Raw genomic sequence first — 14,579 nt, 5'->3', positions numbered from 1 at the left:
GGGGGTCCGATTGGACCCCCCGCCCGCGGGAGGCAGATCACGTATATATACGTGATTCTGCCTGCCCGTGCCACTCTGCCGACGTATATCTACGTTAGGCGGTCGGCAAGTGGTTAAGTAGAAGGGGTTTGTTAAAGAGGGAACTTAAACAACCTGGGTTTAGGCTATACGTACAAAATGAATGAACAAACTGTAAAAGTAATAGGGTAAGCTACAGTCCTCTTCATATCCTCATCCATAAACCATAGCTTACTGTATACATCTTACCCTGTCACTTCTCTACTATAGTGACTAACTTTTCAGAATAGGTAAAATCAAACTCTAAAAACATTATGTTACTTGAGCAATATCCACCATCATGGCTAGGCAGCAGAGACTAGCACATGAGAGCACTACATACAAAACAAAAAGAATAGCAAAAAAATGAAATGAAAGGATGTACTAATGTACTGAAACACCTTGTCCCAGCAATATCCACCGTAACTAAACAATCGGACTCTGTCCACTCTCCTATGGCGACATATTTAATCCAGCGTTTCCATGAATTTCAGTCCATCTCAGCTACATCCTCCTCCCTTTCTCCATTCAACACCCTTTTTTGTAAATCTGGCAACCCATTTGCTTGTCTGTTAATAGTATCATTATCTTCCAGTTTATTGTTACCACTACATAATGGTCCAACCGACAAGCCCCTTGATGAAGTCATTGACGTAACCCGTAGGAAGGAGTGACACGAGGAATTCAGCTAGCAGAATAGATGGTGTGTCCCACTTAACAGCCCGATGCACAAGTTTGTTTGAGCTGTCAGTCTGACCCAGCTGGAAGCGGTGAGCCACAAGAGACATCCTGCTCGATGTTAGTCGTTTCTGCCTCTAGCCATTTTCATTTTGTAAATGCGGTTTTAACATAAAGGGATTAATAGTTTTTATACAGAGAACACTACCTACTGTCCTTTCTATGCGATTTTATGGCTGCATGTATCATTCTGGACCTGACCAGTTGAGAGGGAAGCGCCTGTAACCTGCACTATAGCTGATCGCAGCTGATAAAGGGAACAAGTGTAGTTGGATCTTTTATACTCTTAAGGCTCATACTAAAAAAAAGGTGAGAACCTGTCTATAGTTCCCTGTGTATTGCATGCAGGAGTGTATCTGCCGTGAGGCAAACAAGGAAAAATGCAGTGGGCTGCATTTTTTAGGCGGCAGCTCTGCCCCCTACAGATCCCAGAGGAAGGAGAGGATGAGATGCATCACCAGCTGCTCCGATTCCAGACAGGCACCAAGCTCCTGGAACCCAGACTGGAGGAGCCGCTGGAGCTTTTGCCGTGTGCCCGCGCTCCACCCCCAGCCAAGGAGTTGGTGCACCTAGATGGGAAAAGTCTACCCCCGGGGCTGCTGTCAGCAGGAGGAGGGAATCAGAACTGTACACTGCAGTTCCGTGGAGAACAGATACCTGCACCAGGCCCGCTACGCTTCACTGCCCATGCCGAGGTGCACCGTCCCCCATGCCCCCCCCTGCAGCCACCGCTGTTGCTTCTCCTTCCCTGCTGCCGACCAAGCACAGGTACCCCCCTTCGGGGACAGCTGCACAAGATGGACAACAAGGATGATGACCTGGAGCCCCATTTTGTGTCCTGTAAGAGGGGCAGATATCAGGACTACTGCCAGCAGCTGGCTCCCCACAAACACTCAGCATGCTTGGACTCATGGACAGGTAGGCAGACTCGAAGCAGAGCCTCCACGGGCCATCTGGCTTTCTATCAGGGGCACCTCCCTCTTTGGCATAGATGGCTGGGGGTTGTTTAAAGAGGGTGTCTTCTCCTTTTTGAAGGGCAATTTTTGAAGGGCCTTGTAATATCTTGGACTTTACTTTTGCAAAGAAAGAGCACATATTTAACGATTTCCTTTTTTGTTTTCCATTTGATCATTTTCTTTAAAAAAGTGGTCAGTTATTGGCGTCACCCAAGATAGAGGCTGCAGATGGAGGTGGAGCCTAAAAAAAGAGGGGTGGGGTTTACAGATGAAGGGGTGGATCTTAAACAGGAAGGAGTGGGGCAAATTAAGATGGGGGGTGCTCGATTTTATTCTTCCCTAGGGCAGCACAAAACCAAAATACACCAGTGGGTGGATGTTTACATACACTGACATTTATAAGAACAAATTATTTTGGGAAGAAGGAATTTCACAAATTATTATTACGTACCAATTTAAAATGTATTTATGGTTTTATCCACATAAGTATTTCAGGAATAATCACAGCATTTTTATTAGGGATGCACCAAAATTTCAGCCACCGAAACATATCGGCCGAAAAAGGCCCTTTCGGCAAAAAGCCGAAAGAGAATTCTTGCCGATACTGGCCCTGAAAATTGTGCATGCGCAGTAGAGGCGGCAGAACCAGTGGGTGACGTCACTCGTTGTGTTGGGGCGGCGTGCACGTTCCTCGCGGTTAAGACGCCGCACTCGTAAGCACGTTCCCTGCTGAGACGCTGACACCTTCCCCACGGACGCTCCTCGTGCTTGTGAGACGTTGCTGTGAAGCGAGAGACGGTACTGTGAAGCGAGAGACGGTACTGTGAAGCGAGAGACGGTACTGTGAAGCGAGAGACGGTACTGTGAAGCGAGAGACGGTACTGTGAAGCGAGAGACGGTACTGTGAAGCGAGAGACGGTACTGTGAAGCGAGAGACGGTACTGTGAAGCGAGAGACGGTACTGTGAAGCGAGAGACGGTACTGTGAAGCGAGAGACGGCTTCATAGAGGGCTGCACATAGCATACTCAAGTATAAAAGAGTGGGCACTGTCCCTCCTGGATGGCTACCAGTACTATTCGCCGGTGAGCATTGCTGCTTTTGCCTTCTTAAACTGACAGAAACAAACTAGTAATATTATTTCTTGATTATTTTATTATAGTACTAGTACTGACTATTTATAATGACCGTGTGTCTGCACTGCAGTACATCTGATCTGACTTGTAGCAAAAAAAATTATATAATTGAACTGACTGAGTGATTAAATATGATTTGAAATGGAATGTTATGTAATGGATTGCAAATCGCAAGCTATTTTTTTGAGCTATTCTGTAGTATACAGTATAAAATTCATGTGCTTGCTGTTATTGAATGTGTCACTTTGACAGCGTAGTATAAGTTATACAGTACTGACATGACAGCAAGCGCATGAATTTTTTAAACATGACAGTATGCAATAAATATAATTATTAATATATTATATTTCATATATAATTAATAATTATATTTATTGCGTACTGTCATGTTTAAAAATTCATGTGCTTGCTGTCATGTCAGTGTCGTATAACTTATAATACTATGCTGAGACAAAGCATGCAATTGCAATTTGCATTGCAAGCAATCCATTCCATTTCAAATCAAATTTATTCAGTTCAATTATATTTTTTTGGTATAAGTCAGGTGTACTGCAGTGCAGACATACAGTAACTACCTTGCATGCCAAGAGCAGCACCATAAAAAAATAAAATAAAAAGGAAGACGGATTGGTTAGTTTTTATTTTATTCTTTAAAGCTGCCTCCTGGGGTTTAGCTTTTAAATTGATTTCAGCCTTTTTTTTACCCCCAACCCCAACCCCCCCGTCAGATTTCACTCCCACTATAAATCAGTCTATATTATTCTACGTTACCAGCAAAGGTGGACCATGTCTGCAGTGTGGAAATATTTTAAAGTTTCTGATAAAGACCCCAAATATGCAATCTGTACTCTTTGCTCAACAGAAATTTCAAGCGGGGGTACAGTGCCAAAGAATTTTTCAGGTTTGATACACCACCTGAAAACACGTCATCCAATTCAGCATTCTGATTACAAGAAAACAGCGCCACTTTCAAAAAGTGCCTCAGGCTTAACACCATCTGTGGCCACAGTGTTTGAAAAGGTTAAAAAATATGTGACAGTCCCAAAGCTCATGCCATTACAGCTAAAATTATGGAATTTATTGCATTAGATGACCAGCCATTCTCTGTTGTGGAGGACATTGGATTCCGTAGGCTCATGCAACATATTGAGCCACGTTACTCACTACCAAGCAGACGCTACTTTGCAGATACCAGTCTACATAAATTGTTTAGCAGTGTCAGAAAACACGTTCAGGAGCTCATGACTACTGACATCATAGCAATCAGTATTACTACCGACATTTGGAGTTCAGATGTCAGTCCAATAAGCATGCTCACCCTGACAGCGCAGTGGCTAGAAGACAAATTTCAATTGCAAACCATCCTACTTAACGCACGTGAGTTTGTTGGATCACATACTGCAGCAGCAATATCTGATGCTTTAAAAACCATGCTTGACACTTGGCACATTGAGAAGTCTAAAGTGCATTTGATTGTCCGAGATAATGCGCGGAACATGGCAAAGGCAATGGAGGACAGTGAACTTCAAAGCATACTGTGCATGGCACACACACTACAACTGGCTGTGAATGAAGGATTGCTGAGTCAGCGCACCATATCTGATATCGTATCAAAAGGAAGAAATATTGTGGGTCACTTTAAGCATTCTCTGCTTGCTTATTCCAGATTACAAGCTTTGCAGATGCAGTTTGGAATGGCACCGAAACGACTGCAGCAAGATGTAGACACTGATTGGGACAGTACCTACTATATGCTACAAAGTCTTTTTGAACAAAAGCGTGTTTTAGCTGCATACATTGCAGATTACGAGCTGCCAGCAACACTGAGTGCACATCAGTGGACGTTAGTTGAAAATAGTTTGTCTCTTCTATCACCATTTGAACAGTTAACAAAGGAAATAAGCTCAGCTAATGCTTCCATTGCTGAAGTTATCCCCTTGATTGCTGCACTGAAGCGTCTGCTTGGAAAAGAGGTAGAAACAGACCATGATGTAAAAACGGCTAAAACCACTCTACAGGAGGCCGTTACCAACCGGTTTCAAGACACCGAGTCCAACCCTCTGTACTGCATTGCAACAGTTCTAGATCCTCGATTTAAAGAGCATTACTTTAATGTGGAGAAAAAGCTGCGTGCACGGGAAATGATACTGGCACAAATGGAGGTGGTGGAAGCATCTAGTGAAGGAGTTTTGAGGTGTCGCACAGAGGAACGTGAGAAACGGTCGCAAACAAGTGAAGAGGAACACACTCCCTCCATATCTGATATGTTTGAAGAAATTTTACACAAATGCACCCCAATCCATAGCGGTGCCACAACAAGTGCAGCTACCCAACAGCTGGACATTTATTTAGCTGAACAGCCTATTGCCAGAAGCGACAATCCCCTTAAGTACTGGCGCATCAACTAAGAACGTTTTCCCTTGCTTGCACAGATTGCACGCAGATATTTATCTGCCCCAAGCACCAGTACAAAGAGTGAGAAACTATTCAGTCTAGCATCTCATATTCTTGATGAAAAGAGAAACCCTCTCTCCTTTGAGAAAGCTGAACAGCTTTTGTTCTTAAAGTGAAATCTGCCACTTTTACTGAAATAGATTTAAAAATCCATAGCATAGACCAATTTACCATGTTGAACATAGTAAATGAATTGGTATTGGACTGTGCTATTGGACAATTGGAACATACAACATAGTATGATTGACTACCTAGTATGTTCCAATTGTCTAGTTGTGCCATTTGCTGGTTGTTCATTGTAGTTCTTCTACAGTTTTTTGCACTTCAATTTAAGAGAGAACTCCAGCTTTTGAACTACTGTACCATAGTTTGTTGCTGTTGGGCCAAACTATGTCTCTCCCTAAGCTGTCAGCCCGCTGCATGTGCAAATGCAAAACTGTATGTTCTGTATCTGTGGCTGTCTACATACTACAGTGCTATACCGCACTGTGTTCCGGGTATGGGCGGTGACTTCCATAAACACAGACTAGTCTACATTGCTTGCTGTGATTGGCTGAGCACCGCTGCTGTAGACTAGTCTGTGTTCCACTTCCAGGATGTCTCCGCCCATACCCGGGGCCGGAACACAGTGCGGTCTACTGTATGACTAGTATGTATCTAAGGCGCAGCTACATATATACATACATACACTTGTCTTTTATATTGCACATCCAGCCACTGACACCTTAGGGAGAGAACTTGGGGGAAAAAAAAACTACTAGTTCTCATTTAAGTTGAAAGAAAATAATAAAATAAAAATGTTATTATAGCATAGCACTTTACTATGTTATATTTACAGAAACTGTGAAACAGAATAACGGCCTTCTGCCATATTTCTGTTATGGTTAGTTGAAAGAGTTGTTCTTTAAAGTACTACTTACTTATACATATTCATAAAAATTATACATTTCTTCATAAAATTAATGATTAAGTTGAATATAAATAATATAACGAATACGAATGTAACACAATTTTGTATATCCAATAATTTTTTTAGGTAATATATAAAAAAAAGCCTATTTCGGTTTCGGTGCTGTTTTGGTATCGGTTTTCGGGATCAAGGAAGATTTCTTTTCGGTATCGGTTTCGGCCCCAAAAAAACCCATTCGGTGCATCCCTAATTTTTATAGCACCATATATTATTTGAGTACCACTGCACATTATCTAAACATCACTTTTCATTTATTTCTGATATTACTCAGCAATGTGAAATTGGTCTGTTTTTTCAGGGCAATATTTAAATTAAATAATTACTTACAAATCATGGATACTTACATTTTCATGTATCTGTGAACATCAGCCGGTAGAGACGAACCATCAAAAATAAAGTCTTCCACCATAACATTCAGTGTTAGCCGAGACCTCCAGTGTGAGACAGGTTCATCCAGTGCATTATTTTCTTTTTTACCAGTATCGATTTGCTAAAAATAAATAAATACCAATAAATAGAGGGTAATTAACCACTTCAGCTCTCACGCCTGTATACCCCTTACGGATCAAAGCATTTTTACATTAGTTTATTCAGGGATAACTGTCATTACTTAAGATAGCAAAGTAATACATATATTGTTTTCCCACTAGAGGCTAATTGACTTGCAAATAATAGGATTTTTATAACAGCTTACCTGTAAAATCCTTTTCTTTTGAGGTACATCACGGGACACAGAGCCTCAGTAATTACTGATGGGTTATATAGGGTATCACTAGGTGATTGGACACTGGCACACCCTAGACAGGAAGTTCAACCCCCTATATAATCCCTCCCATTACTGGGAATACCTCAGTTTTGTAGAAAAGCAATATAACTGTATTAGAAGAGGGGTAGGACCTCTGTGTCCCGTGATGTACCTCAAAAGAAAAGGATTTTACAGGTAAGCTGTTATAAAAATCCTATTTTCTTTCTCGTACATCCCGGGACACAGAGCCTCAGTAATTACTGATGGGATATCCCAGAGCAATGCTATCTGAGGGGAGGGGAACCACAACAAAGTAGGGTGTAATCAGACCTGAGAACCTCGTACTGCTGCCTGCGGCACACTACGCCCAAAGGCGATATCCTTGTGCCTTCTTACATCCACCTGATAAAATCTGGTGAATGTATGGACTGAAGACCAGGTTGCGGCCTTACAGATTTGAGCCATAGAGGCTTGGTGATGCACTGCCCACGAAGCACTAACAGCCCTTGTGGAGTGCGCCTTGATTTGAAAAGGTGTAATTTTTGGTTTCAAACCATAAGCTTGAACAATCACTTGCCGAATCCATTTCGAAATGGTAGATTTCGATGCTGCCTGTCCTCTATTAGGACCTTCTGGCAATACAAACAAAACATCCGTTTTGCGAATTTGAGCAGTTGCTTCCAGATAGGCTTTAACTGCTCTCACTACATCCAAAGAATGTAGTGATCTTTCTTCCGTAGAACAGGGATCTGGAAAAAAGGAAGGCAGAACAATATCTTGGTTGAGATGAAGATCTGAAACCACCTTCGGTAGAAAGCTAGGATGAGGGCGCAATACCACTCTATCCTTGTGCATGATTAAATAAGGCTCTTTACAGGAAAGAGCTGCCAATTCTGATACTCTTCTAGCAGAAGAAATGGCTACCAGAAAAATGTACTTCATTGTCAACAGGACCAAGGGAATTTGACGTATTGGTTCAAAAGGCTGTTTCTGTAAAACTGACAGAACCGAATTCAAGTCCCAGGGGTTTAGGGATGCCTTAACCGGAGGATTAAGACGCGTCCCCCCTGCATAAAGCTTCGGACCAAAGAATGCGACGCAAGTGGCCGTTGAAATAATAGTGACAAGGCCGAGACCTGGGCCTTGATGGTACTCAAGGCCAGCTTTATTTCTAATCCCATTTGTAGAAAGTCAAGATTGATCAAGGTAGAGTTTACAGGACCTGAAAGCCCACCACTCTTCAGAACGTGGGTTTCAATAGCCAAACCATCAAATTTAGCGTTTGTAAGGCAGGATGGAACACTGGACCTTGGAATAACAGGTCTGGACATGATGGTAGGGTCCACGGGGAACGTACTGTCATTTTTACTATTTCTGCATACCAAGCTCTTCTGGGCCAAGCTGGGGCCACCAGAAGTACCGACTTCTTTTCCTGCCTGATCCTGCGAAGAAGTCGTGGCAGTAGCAGAACAGGAGGGAATGCATAAATCAGTGAGAACCGATGCCACGGAGTCACCAACGCATATGTCCCGCATGCAAGAGGATCCTTTGTTCTTGCCACAAACTTGTCGATCTTGTTGTTGAATCTGGATGCAAAGAGATCTACATCCGGAACCCCCCCATCTTTGGCATATGGCCAAGAAGACATCGGGGTGAAGAAACCATTCCCCTGGGACTAACTGCCGGCGACTCAAGTAGTCCGCCTGCCAGTTCTCTATCCCCAGAATGAAAATTGCCGATGTGCCCAGCACATGCTTTTCTGCCAAGATTAAAAATCTGGTTCACTTCTCCCTGAGCTGCACGACTCCTGGTGCCTCCTTGGTGATTGATATAAGCCACCGCTGTGGCATTGTCGGACTGGATCCTGACAGGGCAACCTTGTAAGCCTGAGTGTCCAGGCCTTTAGGGCTAGATACGCCGCACGGATCTCCAGAACGTTGATGGGTAAGGTCCTATCGGTTTTGGACCATCTCCCTTGGACAGCTGACTGTTCCAGAACTGCTCCCCAACCCGAAAGACTGGCATCCGTTGTTACCACTGTCCAGGTAACCGGTAAAAAGGATTTTCCTTTTTGCAGATTTTCGGGTATTAACCAACAACTGAGGCTCTGACGCACTGTAGGAGACACACGCATCGGAAAATCTAACGCCAGCACCTTCTTGTTCCAGGCAGACAGGATACTGTGTTGCAGCAGTCTCGAATGAAACTGAGCATAGGGAACTGCTTCTTTCTTTCACCATCTTTCCCAGCAGCCTCATACAAAGGCGAATATAGAGAGACCCTTCTTTGCCCTGACTACCTGAATCAGTTCTTTTATGGCACTGATCTTTGCCTGGGGTAAAAATACCTTCTTCTGGCTTGTATCTATGACCAGGCCCAAATACTCTAAGTCTTCTTACTGGTTTTGAAGAAGACTTCTCTAAATTGAGAATCCAACCTAGGTATTCCAGGTAGTTGACTGTGGTGACCAAGTTCGGGGCCAGACGGGCTACCGACCGGTCTATCAAGAACAGGTCTTCTAGGTATGCTATTACTGCTATACCTTGGACCCGTAATCTGGCCAGAGGAGGAGCCAAGATCTTTGTAAACACCCGAGGAGCAGTAGCTAGCACGAAAGGCAGAGCTATAAACTGAAAGTGGCGTTTTTTCTACTTCGAAACGCAAGTACTTTTGATGAGCAGGGAAAATAGGTACATGCAGGTACGCATTCTTGATGTCTATTGACGCCAGAAGTTCTCCTCCTTGTAGGATGGAGACTACTGATCGGATTGATTCCATGTGAAAGGACCGAATCTTTAGGAATCGGTTTAGATCCTTTAGATCTAGAATGGGTCTGACATCTTCATTTGTTTTTGGAACCGTGAAAAGGTTTGAATAAAACCCCAATCCCTGCTCTTCCGTGGGAACAACCACGATAACTTTTTGCGACAATAGTCGTTCCAACGCTAAAAAGAAAGAGACTTATTTTTCTCTGGGAACATTTGATCTGAGGAAACGAGGAGAGGGGAATTCTCGGAACTCTAGTTTGTAACCTAGAGTTAATGTGGAGATCACCCATGTGGAAATCCTACTGCCAGAGCCTTGGGAACTGTAGCAGTCTTCCCCCCACCCGAGCGAGCGGGGGCACTCCTTCATAAAGAGGCTTTAGCATCTTGTCTAGTAGGCTTTAGCCCCCAGGACTTCTTTTGTCCCTGGGGTCAACTCTGAGATTTATTTCTTGAGCCTGACAGAGGAGGCCGTCACGACTGCCTGGAAGCTGATGCTACTGGCACAGGGGGCAGAGCCCGTTTAAAAGAGGGACGTTTAATCCTTTTCTTAACTGGTAAGAGTCTGTTTTTCCCACTAGAGATCTTTTGGACATAATTGTCCAAATCCTCTCCGAACAGCCTTGCACCCTGAAAGGGAAATCCAGCCAGAAGCTTCTTACATGGTGATTCGGCTGACCAATTTTTCAACCATAAGATTCTACGCATATGCACCAACCCAAGCGCAAGGCGAGAGGTTTGGATGATAGAATCTCTGATTGCGTCAACAGCAAAACACAAAGCCGCTGGTAGGTTGGCAAACCCCCGGGCTTGCTGTTCAGGTAAAACTTTGAGGACCTTTAACATGGTCTCTCAAGTATTGACAGACTCCGATTGCTGCCACTGCAGGTTGAGCCACTGAATCTGCCAAGGAGAAAACATTTTTTTTAACAATTGCCGGTATACCCCACACCTTTGTAAATTTTTCCTCCATAGGATAAAGTGTTGCAAACTTTTTAGGCGGAAAAAAATGTTTATCTGGGTGATCCCACTCAGAATAAATAAGCTTTTCCAGTAAACTATGAACAGGAAAGGCATATGTAGTTTGAGGAGGCTTCAGTGAACCCAAACAAGAGGAGGGTTCTTTAACTGACTCAGATACGGGTAACTTGAATGTGCAGCGGACCAATCCAGCAAGAATTTGCACTAACACCTTCTCATCCTGAGAAGCTGAAGAGAGCCCTTTTCCACTTAATTCCTCAAGAGGAATTAAGAGGAATCAGTCTCATCCCAATCCTCTGAGAGGGATTCCTCTCCTTTTCCCCCCCAGAGTTTCTCTGTTTGAGGGTCCTGGGTGGCAGAGGGGGACCTAGTGCGTTTTCTTCCACTGAGTGAAGATGCGATTAAGGCCATTAGTCTTTCCTCTAATCCATTAAAACTTCCTGCGTAATATGTATACAGGGGCTGAAGTGCCAGTAGCAGTTGCAGCCCCTGACCCCGACGGCTCACCCTGGCCAGCTTCCCCAGGTCCTTCAGGAGGGGAAGGTGCTGCAGAAGGGGGTCCTCAGAGCCTGAGGGAGATCCCTTAGAGCCCCTATTTTTCGGGGTATTTGTACCTCTTCTACCCATAGTGCCAAGCAACAAAGGTAGAGGTACCACAAAAATGCAATGACTGCTGAGCGATTCAGTGAGCGAGTAGTTCAGCAACTGCAGCTGCTACCAATGCCCAGTCTGGTGCCCAAGTAAATGCTGCCTGGGAAATGCCCGTGTCCCAAACTCACATGCGCCCGTCAGCTCTGTGTTCCTCCATAAGCTGCGTGCACCTGAAAGAGTGCACTTTATAGCTTGTGTGGCCAGCAATGTGGACGTCTAATCACGCCAGACATCGCGTCAACGCTCCACCCTTTCCTCCTCCGACCACCCCTCCCGCGCCGCCCCCCCCCCCGTATTTTCAAAAACGTGTGCCTTCCCGTGCGAGCCGAGGCTCCGATCCTCGGGACAAGCATGGAGGGGAAGCTGGAGCGGAGGAGACAAAAGGGCAGGTGGATGGGCACCTGCCGAAAATGGCGGTGGAGGGTGGTGCGGTATACTAACGCTCCTTGCTAAGGCTCACCCCGGCCCCCCTAAGCCATGGGGGGAGAATCCCTGAAGGAAAGAACCCCCCCTTACCCACATCCTACCTGGAGTATGGCTGGAGGAGCGTACAGCGTGGACACTGATACAGACGGAACAGGCATGAAAGGTATGTGCTCGACAGCCCCCGGTGGCGACTATAGGCATAGCATACATTTACTTAAAGGATAAAACCTACTAGAATTAAAAAATTCTTGAGGAGACTCCCTTACATTATCCAGCTGTAGGGTTCTGTATAAAAGACCTAATCTTCACCTCTCACGGTGGGCTCCGTTTGAAAAACCTTCAGAGACTGGGGCCCCCTTGAATAGGGGGATCCACAGTTCTGGGCCCGTAAAGCACCCCACCAGGGATATGGCTGAAAAAAAAAACAAATACTGGATCCCGGGGTCCAGCTCTCTAAAAAGAGAAGCGTTACAGGTAAAACCTCGTTTCTTCGGACACGAGGCCCGGGTACCATCCAATTCGGCCTGGAAAAGACACTTTGAATGGATCCGGTTGCATGGCTTGCCCCAGTATAGGATATTACTTTGGAGCTCAGCACAGCACATCTTTACTCGTGACCAACACCTAAGACACTGGCAAAAAAACTGAGGTATTCCCAGTAATGGGAGGGATTATATAGGGGGTTGAACTTCCTGTCTAGGGTGTGCCAGTGTCCAATCACCTACTGATACCCTATATAACCCCTCAGTAATTACTGAGGCTCTGTGTCCAGTGATGTACGAGAAAGAAAATATATTTTTTTTTTTTTTTTGGCTATGCAATCTTGAAACAAGATTACATACAGTAAGGGGAAAAAAAAGTATTTGATCACCTGCTGATTTTGTAAGTTTGCCCACTGACAAAGAAATGATCAGTCTATAATTTTAACAATAGGTTTATTTAACCACTTGCCGACCGCCTAACGCACATATACGGCGGCAGAATGGCACGGGCAGGCAGAATCACGTACCTGTACATGATCTGCCTCCCGCGGGCGGGGGGGTCCGATCGGACCCCCCCCCCGGTGCCAGCGGCGGTCGGCATTTGACTGGGAGCGTCGGGAGGCGAGGGGGAGACCATCCGATCGTGGCCCCCCCCTCGCGATCGCTCCCAGCCAATCGGAATCCTCCCCTGCCTGTGTGTAGTTTCACACAGGCAGAGGATGTGATGTCATCTCTCCTCGGCTTTGGCAGTTTCCGTCCCAGCGCCGAGGAGAGAAGACATGTAAGTGCACAACACACACACACAGTAGAACATGCCAGGCATACTTTACACCCCCGATCCCCCCCGATCCCCCCCCAATCACCCCCCCCCGTCACAAACTGACAGCAAGCAGTATTTTTTTTTTTTTTTTCTGATTACTGCATAGTGTCAGTTTGTGACAGTTACAGTGTTAGGGCAGTTAGTATTACCCCCCTTTAGGTCTAGGATACCCCCCTAACCCCCCCTAATAAAGTTTTAACCCCTTGATCACCCCCTGTCACCAGTGTCACTAAGCGATCATTTTTCTGATCGCTGTATTAGTGTTGCTGGTGACGCTAGTTAGTGAGGTAAATATTTAGGTTCGCCGTCAGCGTTTTATAGCGACAGGGACCCCCATATACTACCTAATAAATGTTTTAACCCCTTGATTGCCCCCTAGTTAACCCTTTCACCACTGATCACCGTATAACTGTTACGGGTGACGCTGGTTAGTTCGTTTATTTTTTATAGTGTCAGGGCACCCGCCGTTTATTACCGAATAAAGGTTTAGCCCCCCGATCGCCCGGCGGTGATATGCGTCGCCCCAGGCAGCGTCAGATTAGCGCCAGTACCGCTAACACCCACGCACGCAGCATACGCCTCCCTTAGTGGTATAGTATCTGTACGGATCAATATCTGATCCGATCAGATCTATACTAGCGTCCCCAGCAGTTTAGGGTTCCCAAAAACGCAGTGTTAGCGGGATCAGCCCAGATACCCGCTAGCACCTGCGTTTTTCCCCTCTGCCCGGCCCAGCCCACCCAAGTGCAGTATCAATCGATCACTGTCACTTACAAAACACTAAACGCATAACTGCAGCGTTCACAGAGTCAGGCCTGATCCCTGCGATCGCTAACAGTTTTCTTGGTAGCGTTTTGGTGAACTGGCAAGCACCAGCCCCAGGCAGCGTCAGGTTAGCGCCAGTACCGCTAACACCCACGCACGCACCGTACACCTCCCTTAGTGGTATAGTATCTGATCGGATCAATATCTGATCTGATCAGATCTATACTAGCGTCCCCAGCAGTTTAGGGTTCCCACAAACGCAGTGTTAGCGGGATCAGCCCAGATACCTGCTAGCACCTGCGTTTAGCCCCTCCGCCTGGCCCAGCCCAGCCCACCCAAGTGCAGTATCGATCGATCACTGTCACTTACAAAACACTAAACGCATAACTGCAGTGTTTGCAGAGTCTGGCCTGATCCCTGCGATTGCTAACAATTTTTTTTGTAGCGTTTTGGTGAACTGGCAAGCACCAGCGGCCTAGTACACCCCGGTCATAGTCAAACCAGCACTGCAGTAACACTTGGTGACGTGGCGAGTCCCATAAGTGCAGTTCAAGCTGGTGAGGTGGCAAGCACAAGTAGTGTCCCGCTGCCACCAAAAAGACAAACACAGGCCCGTCGTGCCCATAGTGCCCTTC

The 14,579-nt window shown here is 45.5% G+C and overlaps 1 protein-coding gene across 1 annotated transcript in view; it reads right to left on the bottom strand.

The window, feature by feature from the left end:
* The window catches only part of CLPTM1L (CLPTM1 like), a 232,071-nt gene that overhangs the window by 166,749 nt on the left and 50,743 nt on the right, over nt 1–14,579 (bottom strand). Inside the window, exon 5 of the mRNA XM_073630688.1 lies at nt 6,654–6,799. Within this exon, the coding sequence (XP_073486789.1) occupies nt 6,654–6,799 (146 nt within the window). The remainder of the gene's footprint in view (nt 1–6,653; nt 6,800–14,579) is intronic.

This window comes from Aquarana catesbeiana, linkage group LG05 (genome assembly GCF_042186555.1).
Source record: "Aquarana catesbeiana isolate 2022-GZ linkage group LG05, ASM4218655v1, whole genome shotgun sequence".
In the NCBI taxonomy this organism is placed as follows: Eukaryota; Metazoa; Chordata; class Amphibia; order Anura; family Ranidae; genus Aquarana; species Aquarana catesbeiana.
This window is presented reverse-complemented; position numbering and strand designations above follow the sequence as displayed.